At 52.9% G+C, this 20,880-nt stretch overlaps 1 protein-coding gene across 4 annotated transcripts in view; it reads right to left on the reverse strand.

Moving 5' to 3' along the window:
• Positions 1–2,004: 2,004 nt before the first annotated feature.
• The window catches only part of Hcfc1 (host cell factor C1), a 31,868-nt gene continuing 12,992 nt past the window's right edge, over positions 2,005–20,880 (reverse strand). Inside the window, exons 5-26 of one of the 4 annotated variants that reach the window (XM_045141088.1) lie at positions 20,170–20,254; positions 19,552–19,658; positions 17,176–17,355; positions 16,739–17,098; positions 16,279–16,439; positions 14,205–14,402; positions 13,672–13,896; positions 13,407–13,511; positions 12,997–13,216; positions 12,328–12,470; positions 12,041–12,179; positions 11,601–11,821; positions 9,486–10,980; positions 9,189–9,352; positions 8,090–8,666; positions 7,472–7,795; positions 7,164–7,282; positions 6,925–7,062; positions 6,023–6,208; positions 4,548–4,848; positions 3,981–4,044; positions 2,005–3,711 (exon numbers count right to left, since the gene is read on the reverse strand). In XM_045141088.1, coding sequence (XP_044997023.1) covers positions 3,672–3,711; positions 3,981–4,044; positions 4,548–4,848; positions 6,023–6,208; positions 6,925–7,062; positions 7,164–7,282; positions 7,472–7,795; positions 8,090–8,666; positions 9,189–9,352; positions 9,486–10,980; positions 11,601–11,821; positions 12,041–12,179; positions 12,328–12,470; positions 12,997–13,216; positions 13,407–13,511; positions 13,672–13,896; positions 14,205–14,402; positions 16,279–16,439; positions 16,739–17,098; positions 17,176–17,355; positions 19,552–19,658; positions 20,170–20,254 — 5,552 coding nt within the window. In that variant the 3' untranslated portion in view covers positions 2,005–3,671. Of the gene's footprint in view, positions 3,712–3,980; positions 4,045–4,547; positions 4,849–6,022; positions 6,209–6,924; positions 7,063–7,163; positions 7,283–7,471; positions 7,799–8,089; positions 8,667–9,188; positions 9,353–9,485; positions 10,981–11,600; positions 11,822–12,040; positions 12,180–12,327; positions 12,471–12,996; positions 13,217–13,406; positions 13,512–13,671; positions 13,897–14,204; positions 14,403–16,278; positions 16,440–16,738; positions 17,099–17,175; positions 17,356–19,551; positions 19,659–20,169; positions 20,255–20,880 lie in introns of all 4 variants that reach the window. The other 3 variants (XM_045141087.1, XM_004672093.2, XM_045141089.1) reach the window with 3 other exon arrangements.

The following is a 20,880-nucleotide window of genomic DNA, read 5'->3' on the forward strand; positions in this document are numbered from 1 at the left end:
TGACTACCTTCTTCCAGGCTATGGCAGGTGGCTCCTGCCACAGGCTGACTCTTAAAACTCAAAAACATGGGCTGGAGAGATAGCTTAGTGGTTAAGCGCTTGCCTGTGAAGCCTAAGGACCCCAGTTCGAGGCTCGATTCCCCAGGACCCATGTTAGCCAGATGCACAAGGGGACGCACGCGTCTGGAGTTCATTTGCAGTGGCTGGAAGCCCTGGCACGCCCATTTTCTCTCTGTTACTCTTAAATAAAAATGAACACCACCACCCCTCAAAACATTTGTGGTGCTTAGGAGTAATTGTGGCCCCCATGTCTGCAGGCAGGGGTCTGTTGCAGCTGTTCTGCGTTCATATCCACTCTCAGTTTAGCTCATACGTGGGGGGCTCTAGCTGTGTATGCTTTAGGCTTGTGTCATTATCCATGCCGTACTCATTTATGTCCAGCCTCCCCCCTACCTTCCTTGGATAGTGCCCCACCCGCCTTGTGACCAGACAAGTCACAAGGAGGTGAGGCAGGACTATGATGCCTATCCTAGGATACTGAGGGGTGGTATATGCTCAGACTCAAGCCCAGTGTTTTTATGAGTCTCATATAGCCCAGAGTGGCCTCGAACCCAAACCTGGTATGTAGATAGCCATGGTTGGCCTTGAACTCCTGTCCTCCTGCAACCACCTTCAAGTGCTGGGATTACAGGTGTGAGCCACCATGCCCGACTTGAATACCAGTATTTTGAGATCCTTGCCTTCTACAGCGTCAGGCAGCTGAGCACAGGAGGCCAGGTGGCCCGACAGGTGCTGGCTATGGGAGCAGGGCAGGAAGAACCCTGGCACTCCTACACTACGCTTCCACGTGTGGTAAACTTGCACAGACCCTTCCTCCCCTTCTGTGACCACCTTCAACAGACTCATTCACCCCAGTTTTTCTCCCAGCCCTAGGCATTCATTGCTCCAACTCTCACCTGAAATCAGTTCTCACCCCTCTGGGCCTGAGGCAGACTGGTGGACCTTTCCTTCACTCTCCCTGCCATCAGCGCACCCGTAGCAAACCACTGGCCACACTGCTGAGCTTCCAGGAGCTGGGCTCACCATGAGGCAGGACACAGTGGACCTCCCACATGCTGGAAGATGCTGTCGTGAACCCCAGTGTTGTAAGCACCAAGGGCAAGTGCCCCAGGGGAGGCCAGCTGCAGTGGGCCTGCATTCGTTCACCGGCCTGTGGGAGGTGCACACGCCTGGTTGCTAATCAGCACTGGAGGTCCAGGGTGGGCAACTTTTGGTATCACAATGAGACGAAGGTTGTCAGCAGGTGTCAGGAAGTGAGCCCCAAACCTGTCCTTTCCCTAGGACAAGAGGCATGAAAGGCCACATTGCTCTCCTTTGCTGGCATGCAGACCTGCCCTCCCTGAGCCCTGGCTACAGTCTGGGGCTACCTTGTCCACAGCTTCTTGCCCTACATATTAACAGTCTACCTGGTGGTACAGCTCAACTCACCGGCTGGACTCTCGGTTGGAATCAATGTTCTGTCTCTTCCTCTTTGAGGGGCCTGACTTGGGTATGAGAAAGCCAAAGGACTGTCCCCTGCAGCCCTGAGTACCCATCATATGGCAGATACACCTCTGTCTTGCTGGAGCTCACACTCTGGGACCTCCTGGGGGTCCTGAGCTTTTGGCGGGAAGCACGTGGGGACAGCAGCTCAGTCCTTGCTTCCTCCCATGTCTAAGGAATTGCTGCTGATGGCTGGCCTGATCCTTTGTCTCACTGCCATCCTCTAGTGGGAAGGTGATCTGGCCTCGGACAGCCAGCAGCAGGTACCCAACGGGTACCTCAGTCTCTGCCCTGCAAGCAACTTGCCCCGGAGCCTTCTGTGTTTTGGAAGGGCAATTGGGAAGAACTGCTCACCTATGATCCCTGGTAACAAGAGGCCCCCAGAGGCTCTAGTGAGCCTTGAGCAGGTCCCAGCTTCCCCCCCTCCAAAGGTCACAGGATACCCTGACAGGAGACACCACATTGTTATTTCAAAAAAAGTCTTTTTAATTGTTCAAAATAGCACAAAACAACATCGCACTATGGTAATATTGAGTCACAGGGGTTACTCTACAATAGATGAATGGGAGTACTGTTCTCAGAAGAGAAATCAAAGGGCGCTTGGGAGAAGGAATGGGAATAAAACAAAGGGACCAGGCGAGTGGGCTCCAAGTTGACTAAACGTGACGTTTTCCACAGAGAAATATATTACAACAAACCAGAGGCCCCAGAGGGTGTGGGCCAAAGGTTGGGGTGGGGGGGAGCTGAAAATATTGGCTGTTCATCTTAAATCCTTCAGTAACTTGCTTACAAACCTTACTCATTGCCTAAAACTTGGGTCTTGAGGCAGAAAAATCCAGAGCCTGGGGACAACCCTACATTCACTGAGTTGGTTTCTGGCACTCTTACACCCACCCTCTCTGGGCTAACCTTTCCAAGGCGGCCATGTCTCCGAAGGCCCCAGGCTCCTGCCCTGGCTGCAGTTGTTCAGAGGCTAATCACTGCAGGCGTGATGCTGCTGGAGGCGGGGCCCACCCTCAAGCCCAAGCCTCTGCATGCGAAGTGCTAACCCAAGGGCAGCGAGGTCTGGCATCTCTGTGTTCCAGAGGCAGGCAGGGCTAGCCAACAGGAAACGGCTGGGCGGTGAATACCAGGTAGCACACAGGATGCTCCATACCTCTCCTGCCCCAGCTGCCCTCAGCTTTTCCTCATGAAGATCCCTGCCAAGGAGTAGCCAAGGAGGGAGGGAAAAAAAAAAAAAAAAGGAAAAAGGAAAAAGATAACACATTCTGTACACAGCTAACAACAACAAAAAAAGGGATAAAACCCCACACACTAAGGCTAAAATTACAATAAAAATGTTAACTTCATCCATTTCAACTTAAAAAATACAACAAATGCAGCAGTTGGTGATATGACCCCCCCCCCCCAAGGCCCAAGCCAAGATTGCTGGGGGCCACTGTGCCCATCCGGGAATTTCATAGCCACTGCTCAGGCCACCCAAGGCTCCTCCTTTCCCCTCTTTCCTCTCTGCAGCGAAGCAGGAAGGTGGCGAGTGGGAGCACAAAGGTCTCTGAACAGATCACGTTAGCTTCCTACGGGTTCGCTGGGAGAGGTGTCTAGTAAGCCTGAGGAAGGGATGCGAGGTGGCTGGAACACAAGGGTTAATAACAAAATAAAACGGAACCAGACCCCCAACATGGGGGGCCAGCCTGGAAAAGCCTATCTGAGGAAGGACTCAGGGAACACACGCCCCAGCCCTTGAATGCCCATGAGGCTAAGGGCAATGAATCACAAGTGCAGGCTTTTAAGTGTGGGTATAGCTATTTCCTTTGTTTTCAGTTTCAACTTCTCTTCCTCCAAGGTCTATGAACTGTCCAGTCTCACTCTGCTAGGGGTGGGTGCAAGGTGGGGAGAAGGAAGGAGCTCAACTCTCGTTCACTTGCTCGCTGTTCTTTTCAATCTGCAGAAATGGTAAAATGTGCTTTCTTTTTAGATTATTGTAAAAACAGAGAAAGGGGGAGACTGAATGGTGGCCAGTGGCTGGTGAGGGCGAAGTGCAAAGACCAGGCGGGCAGGGTGGGAGGGCGGGCCCTGGAGGGCATTCCTGAAGCAGAGGGTCTGGAGGATCCAGGTGCTGGTCAGCTTCCTCACTGACCATCGGCCTTAGACTTCTTTGGAGCAGATTTCCTTTGAAGACAGAGGACAAAAAGTTAGGGTCCTAAAAGCACCACAAAAACACTGATGCAGGATTGCCATTAAGTTCAAGGCCAGCTTGGGCTTGAGTCAGACCTTGCTATAATGCCATCCCCTTAATCCCCTCCCCACATGCCAAAAAAACCCCTACTAATGCAGGACCTGGTATGGATCCAGTCCCAAGCAGCTCGTGAGAGCCCAAGCCCACTATCCCCACTCCAAGTTCTGTTGCAGATGGGCCCCGAAAGGGGCTTGCTGCTTACATTTCGGGAGACGACATGGGCCGCTTGCTGGCTGGCTTGGTGCCTGAGCTGTCTTTACTGGTTTCTGAAAGGAATAAAGAAAGAGCAGTGAACAGCCTAGCTAAGAGCAGGGGACAATCTCATGTTACCAACCCATCATGATCCCAGACACCATTTCTTTCTGACCCTCGCAGGACACAGGTCAGAACACTGTGGAATGGAGGAGCTCGCCTCCCGCGGCTGCCCCCACCTGCCCCTGAACTTGCCGGGTTTGGCCTGAGTTCAGGCTGTCTACTTGAGTATCTTGGGGAATGTTCTCAGGTAGCCCTCCCCATCTCTTCTCACGTCTCACCTCAGCAAAGCTCCTGTGCACTCCCGGGAGGCCTCTCCAGAGCGCCATACATCTCCATACCCCACACCATCAGGATTTCTAATCTAGCTGAGCTCCCCTACCCAACTCATCTCTTGCTCCCGTGGGCAGAAAGCTTATGATGGTGTGCGATACTCTGTTAATTCCAACCTTCTGTCAGGCCTGGTTTGCCATGCCTTCCCTAGAAGCCACCCAGGAGCACTATGAACAGCACTCACCTTGCAACCACCTCACTTGCGTGGCTGGGCCATAGCCCTTTTCATTGCGGGCAGCGATGCGGAAAATGATGGCAGGCTTGGTGGTATAGTCAATGTGGGCATTGGAGAGACTGGAGGACTGCACGAGGCAGGAGGGGCTGGGTCCGCAGTATACCCGCATAAAGGCGAGCTGGGCTGGTGTGGAGCTCTTGGGCTCACCACCGGCCTGTGAGCTCTGGATGGCCAGGTACACTGAGTACTCGATGATCTTGCCAGAGGTCACAGACGGTGGCTCCCAGGTGAGGTGAGCACCATCTGGACTCTAGAACCCAGAACAGAACATCAATCTTTGTCGTCTTCACTCACTGTGGCTTCAGCCCACCTCACCTATACCCCTAATAAGACTATCAAAAGCTTCTAGAACTACTAATGAGCCGCTTTCTCCCCCTAACACGAGGGACATTCCTCTCAAAAGAACTTTAAGGAATTCCATATCCAAATGAAAAAAATAACTAGGCCTCAAAAGAGCCTTCCTAGGCCTGCCTCACATCACCAAATCTGTTATTTAAGTTGTGACTTGTCTCTTAGCTGCCTAGTCATTCATTCCTACATCTCAGAAATAGAACTAGCTGGGTGTGGTGATGCATGCCTTTAATCCAGCACTTGAGTGGCCGAGATAGGACCAACACCATGAGTTCAAGGCCAGCCTGAGACTACATAGTGAATTCTAGGTCATCCGGGGCTAGAGCGAGGTCCTACCTCAAAAAACCAAAAACAAGCCAGGCGTGGTAGCGCACATCTTTAATCCCAGCACGCAGGAGGCAGAGGTAGCAGGATTGCTGTGAGTTCGGGGCCACCCTGAGACTACACAGTGAATTCCAGGTCAGCCTGAGCTAGAGCGAGACCCTGCCTCAAAAAACCAAAAACCAAAACAAAACAAAACCAAAAACAGGGCTGGAAAGATGGCTTAGCAGTTAAGGTACAAGCCTGCAAAGCCTAAGGACCCAGGTTCAATTCTCCAGGTCCTACATAAGCCAGATGCACATGGTGGCACATGCACCTGGATTTAGTTTGCCTGACATGTCCATTCTTACTCTCCCCCCCGCAAATAAATAAATAATCACAAAACAAAACAGTCAGGCGTGGTGATACATGCCTTTAATCTCAGCCCTCAGGAGACAGAGGTAGGAGGATCTCCGTGAGTTCAAGACCACCCTGAGACTCCAGAGTGGATTCCAGCCTGGGCCAGAGTGAGACCCTACCTCAGAAAACCAAAAAGAGAAAACAACAAAAAAGCAAACGGAACAGGGCCCAGCCCTCCTTGAGATGTCAAGACTCTGAACGGTAGAAAACCTGGCATGGCCTGTCCACCAAGGATGGGCATGGTCACCTAGCCCCCTTACCCTAGTTTGGCACTCTCCTGGACATACCCACCTCTCCCTATTCCACAATACATACGGGGGGAGGGAAGAAAGCTAGCCCAGAGCAAGACTCACTTTGCTGATTTTAATGGCACAAGGGGCTCCTGGGAACCCAGGCAGACATGTTTTAAAGGCAGAGATTTCACTGAAGGGCCCCCGGCCACAGGCGTTGATGCCAGCAACACGAAACTTATAGGCTGTGCCAGGCTGCAGCTCCTGCTTCTTCAGCTGGTTATAGTCAGGGATGGTGCCTGAGTCATCCTGGGCAAAGAATGGAAAAACAGGAGAAGAGAAAAGGGCAAAAAGCCTGCTGTCAGAAAGGCTGCTCTAGGGTTGAGTGGTTAAGGTGTTTGTCTGCAAAGCCAAAGGACCCTAGTTTGGTTCTTCAGTACCCAAGTAAGCCAATGCACAGGGTGGCATGTGGCTGGTGGAATTTTGTCTGCATTGGCTGGAGGTCCTGATGTGCCCATTCTCTACCTGCTCCTCTCACCCTCTCAAATAAAGAAAGAAAACTAAAATATAGATACACACACACACACAAGTTACACTAGGTGCTGGTTTGCAGATCAATGCCTCATGTGGCTGCTTAGCACAATCAAGGTCCAGGTGTCATCTCCTAGTACCACCAACCAAAAAGGAAGTAGCTCAGAGCCAGCAGAGCTATTCTGCAGCCTGGGAACATCACTAAGTCCAAAGGGATTCTTTACGGAGCAGAGAAAGGTTAGTGATGGCTTTGTCTTCATAGCAAGACCCTAAGAACATGGAGAGGTTCACTGAGGCCGGGACCACTGTAGAGGAGATGCTGAAGCTCTTGCTTTCTTTCTGCTTTGGAAAAAAGGTCTCCATTTTGTTGTGTGCACATTTGGAATCATTTGTTACCCATGAGCCCCCACTCAGGGTAGTAGCTAAGCCTATTTCTGTAATACCTGCCTCATGTATCTACCCACCCAAAGGTGCCAGACTCTGGGAACACTTACATCTGATGGAACAGCATCATCTTGTGGCAGGAAATAGTGTGTCACCATTACATTGGTGCCCTTAATGACCCCCACATCAAACCATTGGTTCTCTTTTTTCACAGGTGCTTTACTGGGTGGGGGTGGCAAGTCTGGCTTCTGGAGAACAGAAATGGAGAGGTAAGGGTCTTTTGGCAAGGTCCTCAAGACCCAGAGGTAGTGCTGTCCCTTCTCCCTGGGTCCCATGACACCCAACTCACCACACCCAGGGACTCGATCCCATTGGCCACTTCAGTCAGGGTAGCTGCAGCCTGCAGCTTTGCTGGGCTGGCTACCACAACTGGCTGAGGGGCTACAAACGTGTTGGACGGAGCCAGGCCTGGGGGGGGGGGGAGAAAAACAATGAGTCAGCCGGAAAGGGTTCTGTGTGAAGCCTAGGAGTCCTGGCACCCCCATGCCCACATACACTCTAACCATTCAACTCTAGCAACAATTTAACCCCAGACAGGAAGCATCTCTCCCCCAATCAATTAAATTCCTCACAGACTGGCAGAAGGACTCTGCTTACTCTCAGTGGCCGTGGAGGGTAGCAGGGCCACAGTACTGGGAACAGCAGCAGCCAGCTCATTCAGACAGTTGCTCTCGATGGTGGGGTCATTGAGGCTGTCAGCCGGAGCCAGGGCCTCAGTGGGAAGGTGGTGCTGGTGCTGGGCCTGGGCCTGGGCCTCCTGCAGTTGCTGCTGCTGCTGTACCAAGGCGGCCAGTTCCTGCTGTGTCAGCACGATGGGTATGGTGGTGGCCTGGCCCTCTTGGCCCTCAGCTGAAAGGTGACCCAGTTCTGCCTGTGTCACAGCAGCCGCTGCCTCAGATGTGTCCATGGGCTCCCCAGTACCTGCTCCAGGACCAAGAAAACACATACTTAACACCAGCATGCCTGGCCCAAGGGACAGAGAGGGTCCCTCGGGGAAACAGTCTGTCATACAGACCTTGGTTCCTTAATCATTTTTACCATGTCCACACTCTTGCCACTGGCCTTGAGTCTCCTTCCCGGTGCCAGCCTCAGCAGCAGTGGGTTTTCTCTGCTCAGGCTGGCCCAATAACCTGTTGCCTTAGCCTGTCCCTCCCTCTGGGGTTGTCGCTCATCCCAACAGGACCACCCTCCCTCCAGCCCCCAGCTGGCACCTACCCATGACGGCCTGCTGCGCTGCCTGCAGCACCGCCTGGATGGCCAGGGCTTGGGCCTCCTCTGTGGCTGCAGCCTGAGCAGCTGCTTCCGCGGCAGCAGTCACTGCCAGCTCCTCTGGGGTGAGCCCTGTCACCATGAGGGTTGTGGTGCCTGCCTGGGCTTCAGCCATAAGCTCCTGGGGAAGTGATAACTGGTCTACTTCGGACTGGGTGGGAGGGGGTGGCTGGACCACCACAGTGGCCACAACAGCAGAGCTGGCAGGCTCCTGGCCTGAAGATGGGTCCCCTGTACTGCTCAGATCCACGGCGGCCTGGAGCTCAGGGGTCTGGGAGGTTGATAGGACCTCAGTGGACTCCCCCATCAGGGGTGTGGAGGCCGACTGGAGGAGTTGCCGTGGTGGCAGCTGCTGGCGAGGTCCCGGTGTGACCTGGAGTTCCTCTGGGGGCTGCAGGATGTCAACAGCAGAGAAGGACATGTCAGAAGTTTCTGTGTTGGCTATGGTCATTGTTATCGTGGTCGGAATGGGGACTTCGGAAGTCAGAGCCCCTGGGGTAGTCTCAGTCAGTGATGATATGTTCTAGAAAGGGAGAGAAGCCCCTGTCAGAGGGGAGGAGAGGGAGGCCACAACCAGGTAATGGGGCTGAAATGCAAAATGGGCCTTGGTCTTTCTCTACAGGACTATGGTATCCACAACAGGGCACCTGGACCCCATTCTCTATGTGAACAGAGACAGTGGGTCCCAGAGCCGAAAGAAGGGTACAGCAACTAGGGGAGAGACCCTGGAAATCTGACTCAAGTACAACTTCTCCTCAGGGAGGCTTCAATAAAGGGTACCTCAACTCTCACTGCCTCGCTTCTACAGACTACAGAGAAGGGCAACAGCAAGCATGGGAGCCAGCAAGGGAAACAAAAGCACCCAACGCAGCGAGTCCGGCTCTCAGGACTGCCGGTCTCCTGCCCACAGGCACCAAGGCAGCCCTTTTATGGAAAAGCAGCCAGGAACAGCCATGCCCCGTCCAAGAGTGACATCTAGTGTCCAACTTTGGAACAGTATGGACTGAAGGCTTAGTAGGCAGAAGGGACCCCCTGGGCTTCTTACCGGCACAGAGGGGCCTGGGACTGGTGTAGACTGTGTCACAGTGGTCACGGCTCGCTGCAGCGTGGAGGGTACAGTTGTCGTGATGGCACTGGAGCTGGTGATGTTTGCGCTGTCACCCTGCGTGCTCTCCACCTCTCCCTGATCACTGGCAGCTGGTGGGGGATCTGTGGGGTGTCAAGAGACTGGCGGGTCTGCCCTTGCCTTTACCAACACAGGTTCCCACACACGGGTCAGTCTCAAGACATCCCATCACTGACAGTTGGGTCACTTGTACCACACCCTATGGGCTACACTCACCTTGGTTTGAGCTCATGTTGGAGGTGACGGTGGTGGCCGTGTGCGTGGTGCCTGTCTCGTGGGTTTCGCAAGGAGGGTTGGAGCACACCCTCTGTGTTGGGAAAGGAGCCAACAATGCGGAACCAGCCTGGGAGGCGACAGTGGGCGCTGCAGCTGCCTCCAAGCCAGACTCCAGGGTCCCATGGGAAGGAGTGGCATCAGGAAGCAGGGCACCCACGCTGACTGACATGGTGGTGCCGGTGGAAGTGGTCTGGTGTGTCTCACAGGGGCGGCCAGCAGGAGGCTGTTGTCCACCCTCAGGCTGGCCCGCACCCCCGTTTGAGGTGGCAGTGGTGGCAGTATGTGTGGTGCCCGTCTCATGAGTCTCACAAGGTGGGTTTGAGCACACCCGCTGGGCGCTGCCTGCGTTGGAGGTAGTGGCGGTGTTGGTGGTGCCTGTCTCATGGGTCTCACATGGTGGGTTGGAGCAGACTTGGGTCACGGTAGCAGAGGGGCACAGCAGCGCCTCTAGGGCTGTCACAGTCATGGTGGTGCTGGGAGAGCTGGTCTGGAGGCTATCATATGTAGGTGTGGCAACCGCCCGAGCCACACCCAGCTCCCCAGTGCCCATGACAGAGCGGGCGGTAGTTGGGGTGTTGGTTGTGTAAGTGTGCTGGGTCTCCAGCTGGCGCCCTGTGGGCATGTCCTTGTTGCTGGGGCCACTTAGCCTGACTCTGCCACTTGGAAGGGCCAGCTGCACAAAGGCAGGGCTGTGGGCCCCAGCATCCAGTGCCACACTTGGCCTGAGCAGTGGGCCAGCTGAGCACTGGGTCCCAGTGGCCAGCACAGTCATGGTGGCACTGGTCACACTGGTCGGGCACTGTGGTTTGACAGAACCTTGGGCTCTCTCCAATGCCCCAGGAGCAACATTGATCCGCACCACCGTGGGGGTGCTAGAGGCACGACGGGCCTCTCTCTGCTGCCCGGTGCCCATGCTGGACATGGCTGTGGTGGCAGTGCTGGTGGTGCCTGTCTCGTGCGTCTCGCAGGGAGGGTTGGAGCAGCCATGCTGCCCGGCCAGGTTGGAGGTGGCTGTGGTGGCAGTGTTGGTGGTGCCGGTCTCGTGGGTCTCGCAGGGGGGGTTGGAGCAGACGCGGACCACACTGCCGTTCTGCTGCCCCACAGCTGAGGTCACAAGAGAAGCAGCAGCCTCCTGTCTATCACAGACAAACTGCACCTGGGTAGGCTGGGGATGTCCCCCAAGGTTAGCCACAACGGTGGTAGTGGCTGTGTTGGTGGTGCCTGTCTCGTGGGTCTCGCAGGGAGGGTTGGAGCACACCAGTGTCACAGTACCAGGCTGCACATCACCCTGACCTGAGTCGGCAATGGTGACTGTGGCTGTGGGCTGTTCCGTAGTAGGTGAGGCCAGAATGGACACAGGAAGGTCATGCACAGGCTGGGCCTCGACCCCGCTGGGTGCTGTGATCAGAGTTACCTGCGTAGGCTGAGATACAGGCTGAGGACACAGGAGAGCGGAGAAATGAGTGCCACGAATCACATGGTCTCTCATCTGTCCCTCGCACCATGCTACGAGCTGTCACCCATGCCAGCTGTGACCACCAACTCTGCTCCTAACTGCCCCTGGCAAACTTACAATGGCCTTCTCAGAGACCAGGAAGGTGGGATGTGGGGCCGGGGCAGGATAGGAGCGATGACGGGTAGAGTCAAGCTCTGGTTAGGAATGGAAGACCTCAGCCATGTACAAAGACCAACACCAGATGCCTTACCACTTCCAAAACTTCAGTTTGAGAGAAAAGTTTAACAAGGGCAAAATGTGGCCGAGTGTGGCAGCATCTGCCTTTAATGCCAGCACTGGAGGAGCTGAGGTGGGAGGGCGGGCGGGGGGGGGGGACAATGCCACATACACATGGAATTGACTCAGTTCATCTTCTAGCGCTGCCAGAGAACCTAGTGTTTGAAACTGGACATAGCTCAATTAAGCCGTCTCACCCAACAGACAAGGAAATGCCACATGGGAAAGCCACCACAGCTGAACCCCGTCTGGAGAGAAGGGCCCAAGACAGCCAGCTCTCATTAGAGGGTGCTGCTGTGGGTGACACTCTCAGGACCACCTACCTGCATAGTGATGGTGGGCGTGGTAAGCCCACCAGCAGCTGTCAGGGTGGTCTGGGCAGCTGACACTGTGATGGCGGTGGGGTTGATCACCTGGCTTGACAGAGTAGCAATTGTGCCCAAGGTGGTGATGGGTGTAGCCAGGGAGGCACTGGTACTATGAGCCCCAGCTCCTGCAAGGCTGGTAGAGACGGTGCCCGTCACTGTGCCTAGGGTCGTGACACCTGAAAGGAGGGAAAAGCAGAAGTAGAAAGAAGCCGTTGCTGCTCCCAACTCTGGGTAGGGCTGGAGAATAGGAGTTCTTCAGTTTAACGACCAGGGACAGGAGTCTTGGAAAAAGCACCTGCCATCCTCCCCCAGATAGATTTAGAGGTGGCGGCCACAGGAAGACTGCAGGGATGGAGCGCAGCCGCTGCTGAGGACCTGGCCTGCAGGCTACACACCTGTGGTGCCCTTCACAACCAATGTGGTGACGGCTGGCTTGACAGCGGAGACGGTGACAGGGTTGACCAGGCGAACGTTGCTCATGGGCACAGTGCGGAGGATGGTGCCTGGCTGTCCAGGGGCCCCCTTTAGCACCACCTGGAACACCAGAGTAAAGTGCCACCAATGTCACTTGCAGGCTGACTGGACTGTGCTGCCCCCTCCCAGGCCTGTCAGGATGACACGTGTAGCCTGCTAGGGTGGACTACACTAGAGACGAAGTCAAGAGGGGTCAGGTGGGCCTCACCTGAGTCACTCCTTGTTGTCCATGGCCAGTGGCAATCTTGGGGACTGCAGTAATGATTTTGGCAGGTGCTCCAGTTCCTGAAGTCATCACTTTGGTGGTAATAATGGTGATGGGTGACTTGATGCCAGCACTGCTTGTCACACCTGTAATGTGAGAAGCCCAGAGAAGACAAACTCTGAGATTTCCCAATCCCTGCTTCTCTTTAGACCCCCTTTTAAACAGTTACCCCAAATTAAAACAAAGCACTACCAATTAGCCACAGTCCTGCAGGCTCCCTACAAAGCTTAAAAGCAGTCAAGGGCTGTAGAGACGGCTTAGTGGTTAAGCGCTTGCCTGTGACGCCTAAGGATCCCGGTTCGAGGCTCGACTCCCCAGGACCTACGTTAGCCAGATGCACAAGGTGGTGCATGCATCTGGAGTTCGTTTGCAGTGGCTGGAGGCCCTGGCGCACCCATTCTATCTCTCTGTCTGTATCTGCCTCTTTCTCTCTCTCTGTCACTCTCAAATAAATAAAAATAAGAAAAAAAAAAAAAAGAAGCAGAGTCAGGGAAAGAGTGGCACGGAGGCTAAAACAAAACTGGGAACATACTGATCCGGTCTCCACTTCCCCTTCCTGCTTTCTTTTCTCTCCTGACTTGTCAGCAGAGACGGCCAGGAGGTGGTGTTTACCTGTGGCCCCTGCCTGGGTGATAATGGCTGACATGGGGATGGTCTTGATGATCGTGGTTGTGCCAGGTTTGGTGGTGCTGGGGGAGACGCTGCTGATGCCCAAGATGGTGGGCTTGGTCCCTGCCCCACTAGCCTGTGTGGTGGTGATGATGGTGGTGGGCTTGCCATCTGCTGAAGTTACCAGCTTCAGGATTGTCCCTGCTGGCAGCGGCCCTTTGGTCTGAAAGGGAGAAGCTGTGAGAGGGGGGGACTACTGCAGAAAAGGCCAGTAGCTTTAGCTACCTCAGAGAGGTGCAGGGCAATAGGGCTGATGTGACATCGACAGGCCCTTGAGCCGCACAAATTGTCCTGGTAGCCCAATGTCCATCCAGACTTGTGAGATCACAACCAGTGGAAGAGTGAGAACCCACCTGGATGATCTGAGTCACAGGGCCTGTAGATGCTTGGCCTGTGACAGCTGAAGTCTGAACTGGTTTGGTCTGGACCACTGACATCACTTTTCCCAGATTGGAAATCTAAAAAGGAGAGGATGGAACAAGCAGTGATCTGGAAACCAAACAAGGGCATGGCCTGAGCTGGGAGTCTATTGGAGCTGGCCCAGGGCAGCAAGTGACCAGTGGCAGTTACCATAGCCTGGCAGCTGTCACATGCAGCCAGATGGTACCTGTCACTCACCAGAGCACTGCCTCCTGGGACAGAGATGGGGCTCTTCACCAGGGTGATGGTCTTGGTAACTCCACCTACCACTGTGGTCACCACCTGGGCTTGCTGGGCCACTGTCACAGTCCCCGACTTGTGTACCGTGATGATAGGACGGGTAGATGTGTTGGCAGCTGAGGACACAGAGGTCCCCACCTGGGCAGCTGCAGTCTTCAACATGCGAGTGGCTGGGTTGCTCACCTAGAGAAGCAGACTAACGATAAGCACGGCTGTAGCCAAATGGCCGTGGCCGCCCTCTCCACCTGTCTCCCTTGACCAGGGGAGAGGGATGGGGTAGCCGAGCAGCAAGGGAGCAGCCGAACTTGCACAGGCTGCTATGCTCATAAGGGTGGCTGCTTGTTGCTCGGCCTGTGCCAGAACCAAGAATGAATGACCCAATGACCCGAAGGAGTGGTCAATGCCTCCAACAAAAGACCACTGCTGTTCGGTGAGAACAGAAGCCCCCAGCCCTGAGGCTACTGGCTTGGAAGCAGTAGGTAAACGCTCACCATGACAGGCGAGGAGGCCACCTTCACAGCGGCTGGAAGGGTGGTTGTGCCAGGTGTCACAGCCACAGTCTTGACAATGGTAGTGCCTGCTGGGACACTTAGCACCGTGGGTGCTGAGGAAGGAGGGATCTTCTGGGTGGCAGCGGCAGCAGCAGCTAGTGCAGCCATCCCACTCATCTGTGGGTTGCTGCCAATCACCTGTGGTGGGCACAGAGCACATGAGTTGCAGGGGACCATCCTTACTCCATGGCCCTCCAGAACTTGCCATGGGGCTTGGCTGTATTCCTTTGCTTTTTCCCACTGCTGGCCCCTTTCTCCTGGCCACGAATGGAGTACCCTCCAGCAAGTAGGCCAGAGCTTGCCAGACATTGCAGATCTTTTAAAAAAATATTTTATTTATATGCCAATTTATTTATTTAATAGAGAGACAGAGAAAGAGGCAGAGATAATTAGAATGGGCATGCTAGGGCCTCTAGCAACTGCAAACAAACTCCACATACATGTGCCACCTTGTGCAGCTGGCTTATGTGGGTATTGGAGAATCGAACCCAGGTCCTTAAGCTTAGCAGGTAAGCACCTTAACTACTAAGCTATTTCTCTAGCCCTGGAACCTCTCCCTCCCTCCCTTTCTTTTTGTTTTCTGAGGTAGGTTCTCACTCTAGCTCAGGCTGTCCTGGAATTCACTCTGTAGTCTCAAGGTAGCCTCAAATTCACGGCAACCCTCCTACCTCTGCCTCCAAAGTGCTGGGATTAAAGGTGTGCACCAGCATGCCTGGCTCAGATCTTTTTAATTTTTACTTACTTTTTTTTTTTGAGACAAGGTCTCATATAGCCCATATGTGCCTCAGCCTATCTCAGGATGACCTTGACTTTTAATCATTCTTTATCTCCCAAGTGCTGGGATTACAGGTGTGTGCACCACCAAACTAGGGGAGTAGTTCAGTAATATAATATATACTTAGTATGCACAAGATCAATGTTTCATTGTCAGTACTACCAACAAAATGAAACAAAACATATCTCATCACATCTGGGCTGGGTATGGTGGCACACACCTGTGAAGTAGCACTAGGGAAGTAGAGCTAGGTGGATTGCCACAAGTTTAAGAGCACGCTGGTGTGTACATAGGGAGTTCCAGGCCAGCCTGTACTATAAAATGGGAGCCTGTCTCAAAAAACCAAAACCTAGCCAGGCGTGGTGGCACATGCCTTTAATCCCAGCACTCGGGAGGCAAAGGCAGAAGGATCACCATGAGTTCAAGGCCACCTTGAGACTACATAGTTAATTCCAGGTCAGCCTGGACCACGGTGAGACCCTACCTTGAAAATCCAAACAAACAAAAAAAACCAAAATAAAACCAAACACCAAAAAGCAGCAAAATCCCAAGCCAGGCGTGATGGCTCAGGTTTATAATCCCAGCACTGGGAGGATTCCTATGAGTTGGAGGCCAGCCTGGGGTATATAGTGAGGCCCAGGGCAGCCTCAGCTAGATGAGAACCTACTTCAAAAACAAAACAGGGCTGGAGAGATGGCTCAGAGGTTAAGGCACTTGACTGCAAAGCCTAAGGACCCAGGTTCAATTCCCCAGTACCCACACAAAGCCAGATGTACAGTAATGCATGCATCGGGAGTTCGTTTGCAACAGCTCTGTCTGTGGTAAGGCCAATCTCTCTCTCCGCTTGCACATAATAAAAAGATTTAAAAAATAAAAATCCAAAAAGCAACTAGAGGCATGGTGGCTCGTGCCTGTAATCTCAGTACTCAACAGAGTGAGACAATACGTAGGGGGAAAAATTACAAAACACACACAACCCAGTGTCAGATACAGCTCACAGGCCCAAGTCAGACCCAGTTGCCAGATTTATCTCCTCAGGCTCCAGAACCAGGAAGTCTACTACATTTCAAATGTACTGAAGACCACATAGAAGTCCCTGTGAGGTGTTAACTTACTAATTTTCAAAGTGGCAGCACCTTAAGAAGAGTAAAGGCGTATGAAGCACTATTTGAGCTGATGGGATTCAAACCCTGTCAAATCTGCTACTAGATCACTAGAAAAGGCTGCTCTGCTTCTCACCGTCCCCTGGGCACTCTGTGTGGGCACAACCATTCGCACGCTGGCAGGCAGGGAGGTCACAGTGACAGGGGCTTTTCCAGCCTGGCTAGCAGGTCGCATGGTGACCAGTGGAGTTCCTGTTGTAGCCTGAGGACCAGTCACTTTAAGAACAGCAGGGACACCTGATGAGAAAGAGGGTTGGCCATCAGCAAATCATTTTCCAGACGACCCCTGTCACCCTACCAAGTTCAGTAGAGACTTAAGTTATTTTTCAACCTGCCTGTACTTGTGTGGTTCTCCTGTGCCCTAAGGAGTACCCCCGAAGCAAGACAGTGTTCTTACTCTCACAGCATCAAACCTGAAGCTCATAGCTACTGCCTGTTGAGCAGCCTCCACAAACCAGGGCAACGGCACCTACTCAGGCGCTCAACTGTCTCCACAGGCCAGGCCCTACCTTCAATTGTACCCGCCCCTAGCTTACCTTGAGTTCTGGCCGCAGCAGGCACAGAAATGGAGCTGCCTGGCACTGTCGGCAAGACCTGGATGGTGGTGGTGCTCGGAGGTGCAGCAGCAGCCTGGGGCAGGAGCGTGATGCCTACTTGGGTCAGTGGCTGCACAGCAGGTGCAGCTGCTGCTGGCGCAGGGCTCTTGGGAGGGTTGGCAGGCACAGATGGGACTGGATTGGGTGTGGGGGAGGTGGCAGTAGCAGCCGTGGCAGGAATGTCATATTTTTGGAGCTGCAGAAGGTAACTGTCGGCTGTTGCAACTGCCCCCCAGCTAACCTCCAGTGAATTGGTATTGGCTCGTACCAGCTGAACCCGGGCTGGAGGTGGTGGCTTTTCTGTAACAGAGCACAGGTGGTAAAACAGAGGACAAGGAGGCTTCAACAGTGGAAATGACAGGGGCCTAGCACCTTACCTGTCTCTAGGTACCACAGGTCCTTGCAGCAGACCTGGTTGTTCCAGGCCTTGCGATAGCCATCACGCCCACTCCAAATGTACAGGCGGGTGTTAATAGCAACTGCACAGTGGCCCGCTCGAGCACGGGGAATGTTGTCCTCCAGGGTGTCCATCAGGATGGTCTCCCAGGCCATGGTATCTAGGAGTGAGCAGATGCTGGAGGTCAGCAGGAGAAAAGAACAAACCTGTCCCCTCTCAGCTCCCAGGAGCCTCTCTTATTCTTTCATTGTCAGAGTACTAAAATTAAAAACCCTGGGACGAGGCAAGCGCGAGGACCTGATTTCAACCCCCAGCACACACATGAAAAGCATGGCGTGGTGGGACATGCCTATAATCCCAACACCAAGAAGGTAGGGACAGGAATATCCCTGGAGTTTGCTTGTTAGCCAGTCTAGCCTACCTGGTGACCTCCAGGCCAATGACACCCTGTCTCAAAAAGTGGCGTGAGTGAATATGATGGAGAATGGAATTTCAAAGGGGAAAATGCGGGAGGGGGAGGATGAGGGAGGGAATTACCATGGGATATTTTTTTATAATCATGGAAAACGTTAATAAAAATTAAAAAAGAAAAAAGAAAAGTGGTGATTGAGCTGGGTGTGGTAGCACACACCTTTAATCCCAGCGCTTGGGACACAGACGTAGGAGGATCGCTGAGTTCAAGGCCACCCTGAGACTACATAGTGAATTCCAGGTCAGGTTAGGCTAGAGTGAGACCCTACCTCAACAAACCAAAAGGAGTTGGGTTAGTGACACTTTTGAAGACAACACTTGAGGTTGTCCTTTGACCTCCACACTCTCAAACAAGCACACATGCACTCACTCACAGAAACATACCACACATGCACAAAAAATAATTAGAATATTGCTCAGTGGTTAAAGAAACTTGCTTGCATAGCCTGCTGGCCCAGGGTCAATTCCCAAGCCACTCATGCAAGCTGAACATGAAACGTGGCACAAGCACCTGGCATTTGTATGCAGTGGCAAGAGATCTGGTGTACTCAAACATACATATAACGTGTGTGTACACACACGCGCGAATATTTTTTTTTTTCTTTTTCACTCAGGCTGACCTGAAATTCAACTATACAGTCTCAGGCTGGCCTCAAAGTCATAGTGATCCTCCAACCTCTGCCTTCCTGGGATTAAAGGCATATGCCACCACACACAGCTCGCAATTTTTTAAAAATTTCAAACACAGGGCTGGAGAGAGGGCTTGGCAGTTAAGGCACTTTCCTTCAAAGCCTAAGGACCTGGGTTCAATCCCCCAGTACTCATGTAAGCCAGATGTACATGGTAGCGCATGCATCTGGAGTTCATTTGCAGTAGCAAGAGGCCATGGTGCACCCATACTCTATCTGCTTGAAAAATTAAAAAAAAAAAACAAAAAAAACTTCCACATATATAGCAAAAGGCACCATAAAAAAAAAGCACAAACTAGAAAAAGGATTTGGAAGATACCTAAAGGCTCAATTCCTTGAACATAAAATAACACAAAACATAGGGAGACATGGGCAAAGGTGAACAGCGCTTGCAGGAAAATCAAGTAAAGGACCTAAGAGAGCACACCTGTCCAAGCAAGGGCAACACTGCAGCTGACACTCAGGATCGGGCAGTGGGCTGGCCTGTGGGGAGCTTTGCTACCTAGTAGGCCAAGAAAGTCTGATTTTGTGGTAAAAAGAGTCACATTCCCAGAAAGTGGGTACCACCAGGGGTGCCTACGCTGGACCGAGTCCCTGTGTGGGGTGGTTTGTGCTATGCTTGATGGCAACTTTACCTCTGAGCTCTTGGTTGATGTGAGATTAGGTCTTGGAGCTATGATGCTCAGGGTGGTCTCAAGCCACCATCAGACTTCAACCTGATTTGCTGAGATACAGATATGCACCAGATACGCCTGGTTACCTACCTTCCAGGTTTTTATCCTCTCAAGGTGCAAGGAGGAACAGGTTTTGGCACCACGAGAGCAATTCTAAAAAAATGCAGATACCCACTGGAATGATCTCAAAGATATATTAAGTGAAAAAGGCCAGTGTGGCTCTGTAGCTGTCAGACTAAGAACCCAGAACTAATGCCGCTGTCAAAGAATCCCTGGATGTGGTACAAGAAGCCACTTCCAAGGGTGCCTTTGAAACCAGGGGGAGTGAAAGATGACTTCACTTCATGTGGTCTCATGTATACGAAGTCTATTCAAGTGAGTGCTCTACCCACTGGGTACTTCCAGTGGATTGTATCTATAAGGACCTGTGAGCCCAGGTTAGCTTACTGCATAGCCCACAAAAGTTCTTGGGGCCAAGGACATCAACACCCACCCCATCCCACTTTGAGCCTTAGGCCATACCCAGGTTGAGACAAGCCAGCGTGTTGGTACACTTCCACTCCTTCTCGTGTGTGGCCACTTTGACATCATCCATGACGAGAGGCACCCAGCCACCAAACACATACATTCTGGGAGGGGGAAGGAGAAGCAAGATTTTAGAGTAGGTGCCTAACCAGAGGCCAACTCTTCTACTTAGAAAGTTCTGAACACATTCAGTCTCTGGACCTCCCCCAGGATTCATGAAGACTTCTGACTCCTACCTGAAGGCTAAGCCCTTACTTCTATGGCAGAAGAGCACTAAGGCTCACCTGAAGGTATCTCCATGGTCCCTAGACTTCTTTTAGGACCTTGCCATTCACAAGTTAGCTGCTTGGATACAGATCTAGAAGAGACTTTACCCCTTCGTGGGGTGGAGCTGTGCAAGCCCAGAAAGGGTCTCAGGCTGGGTTGTATGCAACACCTCTACTCCCAATGTGCCCTCACTAGGTCATCCTAACATGGAGGCATGGGGCAGCTGAATGCCAGCCCTGCCATAAAGAAAGACCTCCTTTGGGCCTTACAGACTGCTGACAAACGTGACTAAGAATGCTTGAGGAGTGGAGGTGGTGCGGGCCAAGGAAGAGAAGAACGGGCACTTACTTGTTTCCTATGGTGGTTGCAGAGTGCAGACTACGAGGAAGGGGCGCCACCCCACTGAGGCTGGGCTTATTCCATGTCAGAGTTTCTGCAGAGATGGAGAGAGGTTATTACCCATCACACCCTTAGGTCCTGGGTCTTGGGCAAGGCAGGCTCTGAACTGCATCCTAGGCTCCCTATAGCCTATAGCAGGACTTCCAATCATTGTTCAAACAACAATTTTGGCATTTCTAAATCTGACAGAAAGGTTTCTCCTGAACTGGAGAGAAATGGCTCATCAGTTAAGGTGCTTGCCTGCAAAGCCTAACGACCTGGGTTTGACTCCCCAGTACCCATGTAAGCCAGATGCACAAAATGGTGCATGCATCTAGTTTGTTTGTAGTGGCTAAAGGCCTTGGCACACCCATACTCTGCCTGTATTTCTCTGCTTGCAAATAAAACACACACACACACACACACACAGAGGGGGGAGAGGTTTCTTCTAAAATGTGCTTCCCACTTACTTGGTATCAGGCAGAATTGCTCCCATGGATAGGGGTAGGGGTGCCAAGCTCACCCCAGCTACTCCACTGCACTTCCACCCCCCCCCCCAGGTAGGGTTCTCACTCTAGCCCAGGCTGACCTGAAATTCACTATGGAGTCTCAAGGTGGCCTCGAACTCATGGCAATCCTCCTACCTCTGCCTCCCGAGTACTGGGATTAAAGGCGTGCACC

Source organism: Jaculus jaculus, chromosome X (genome assembly GCF_020740685.1).
Source record: "Jaculus jaculus isolate mJacJac1 chromosome X, mJacJac1.mat.Y.cur, whole genome shotgun sequence".
Lineage (NCBI taxonomy): Eukaryota > Metazoa > Chordata > Mammalia > Rodentia > Dipodidae > Jaculus > Jaculus jaculus.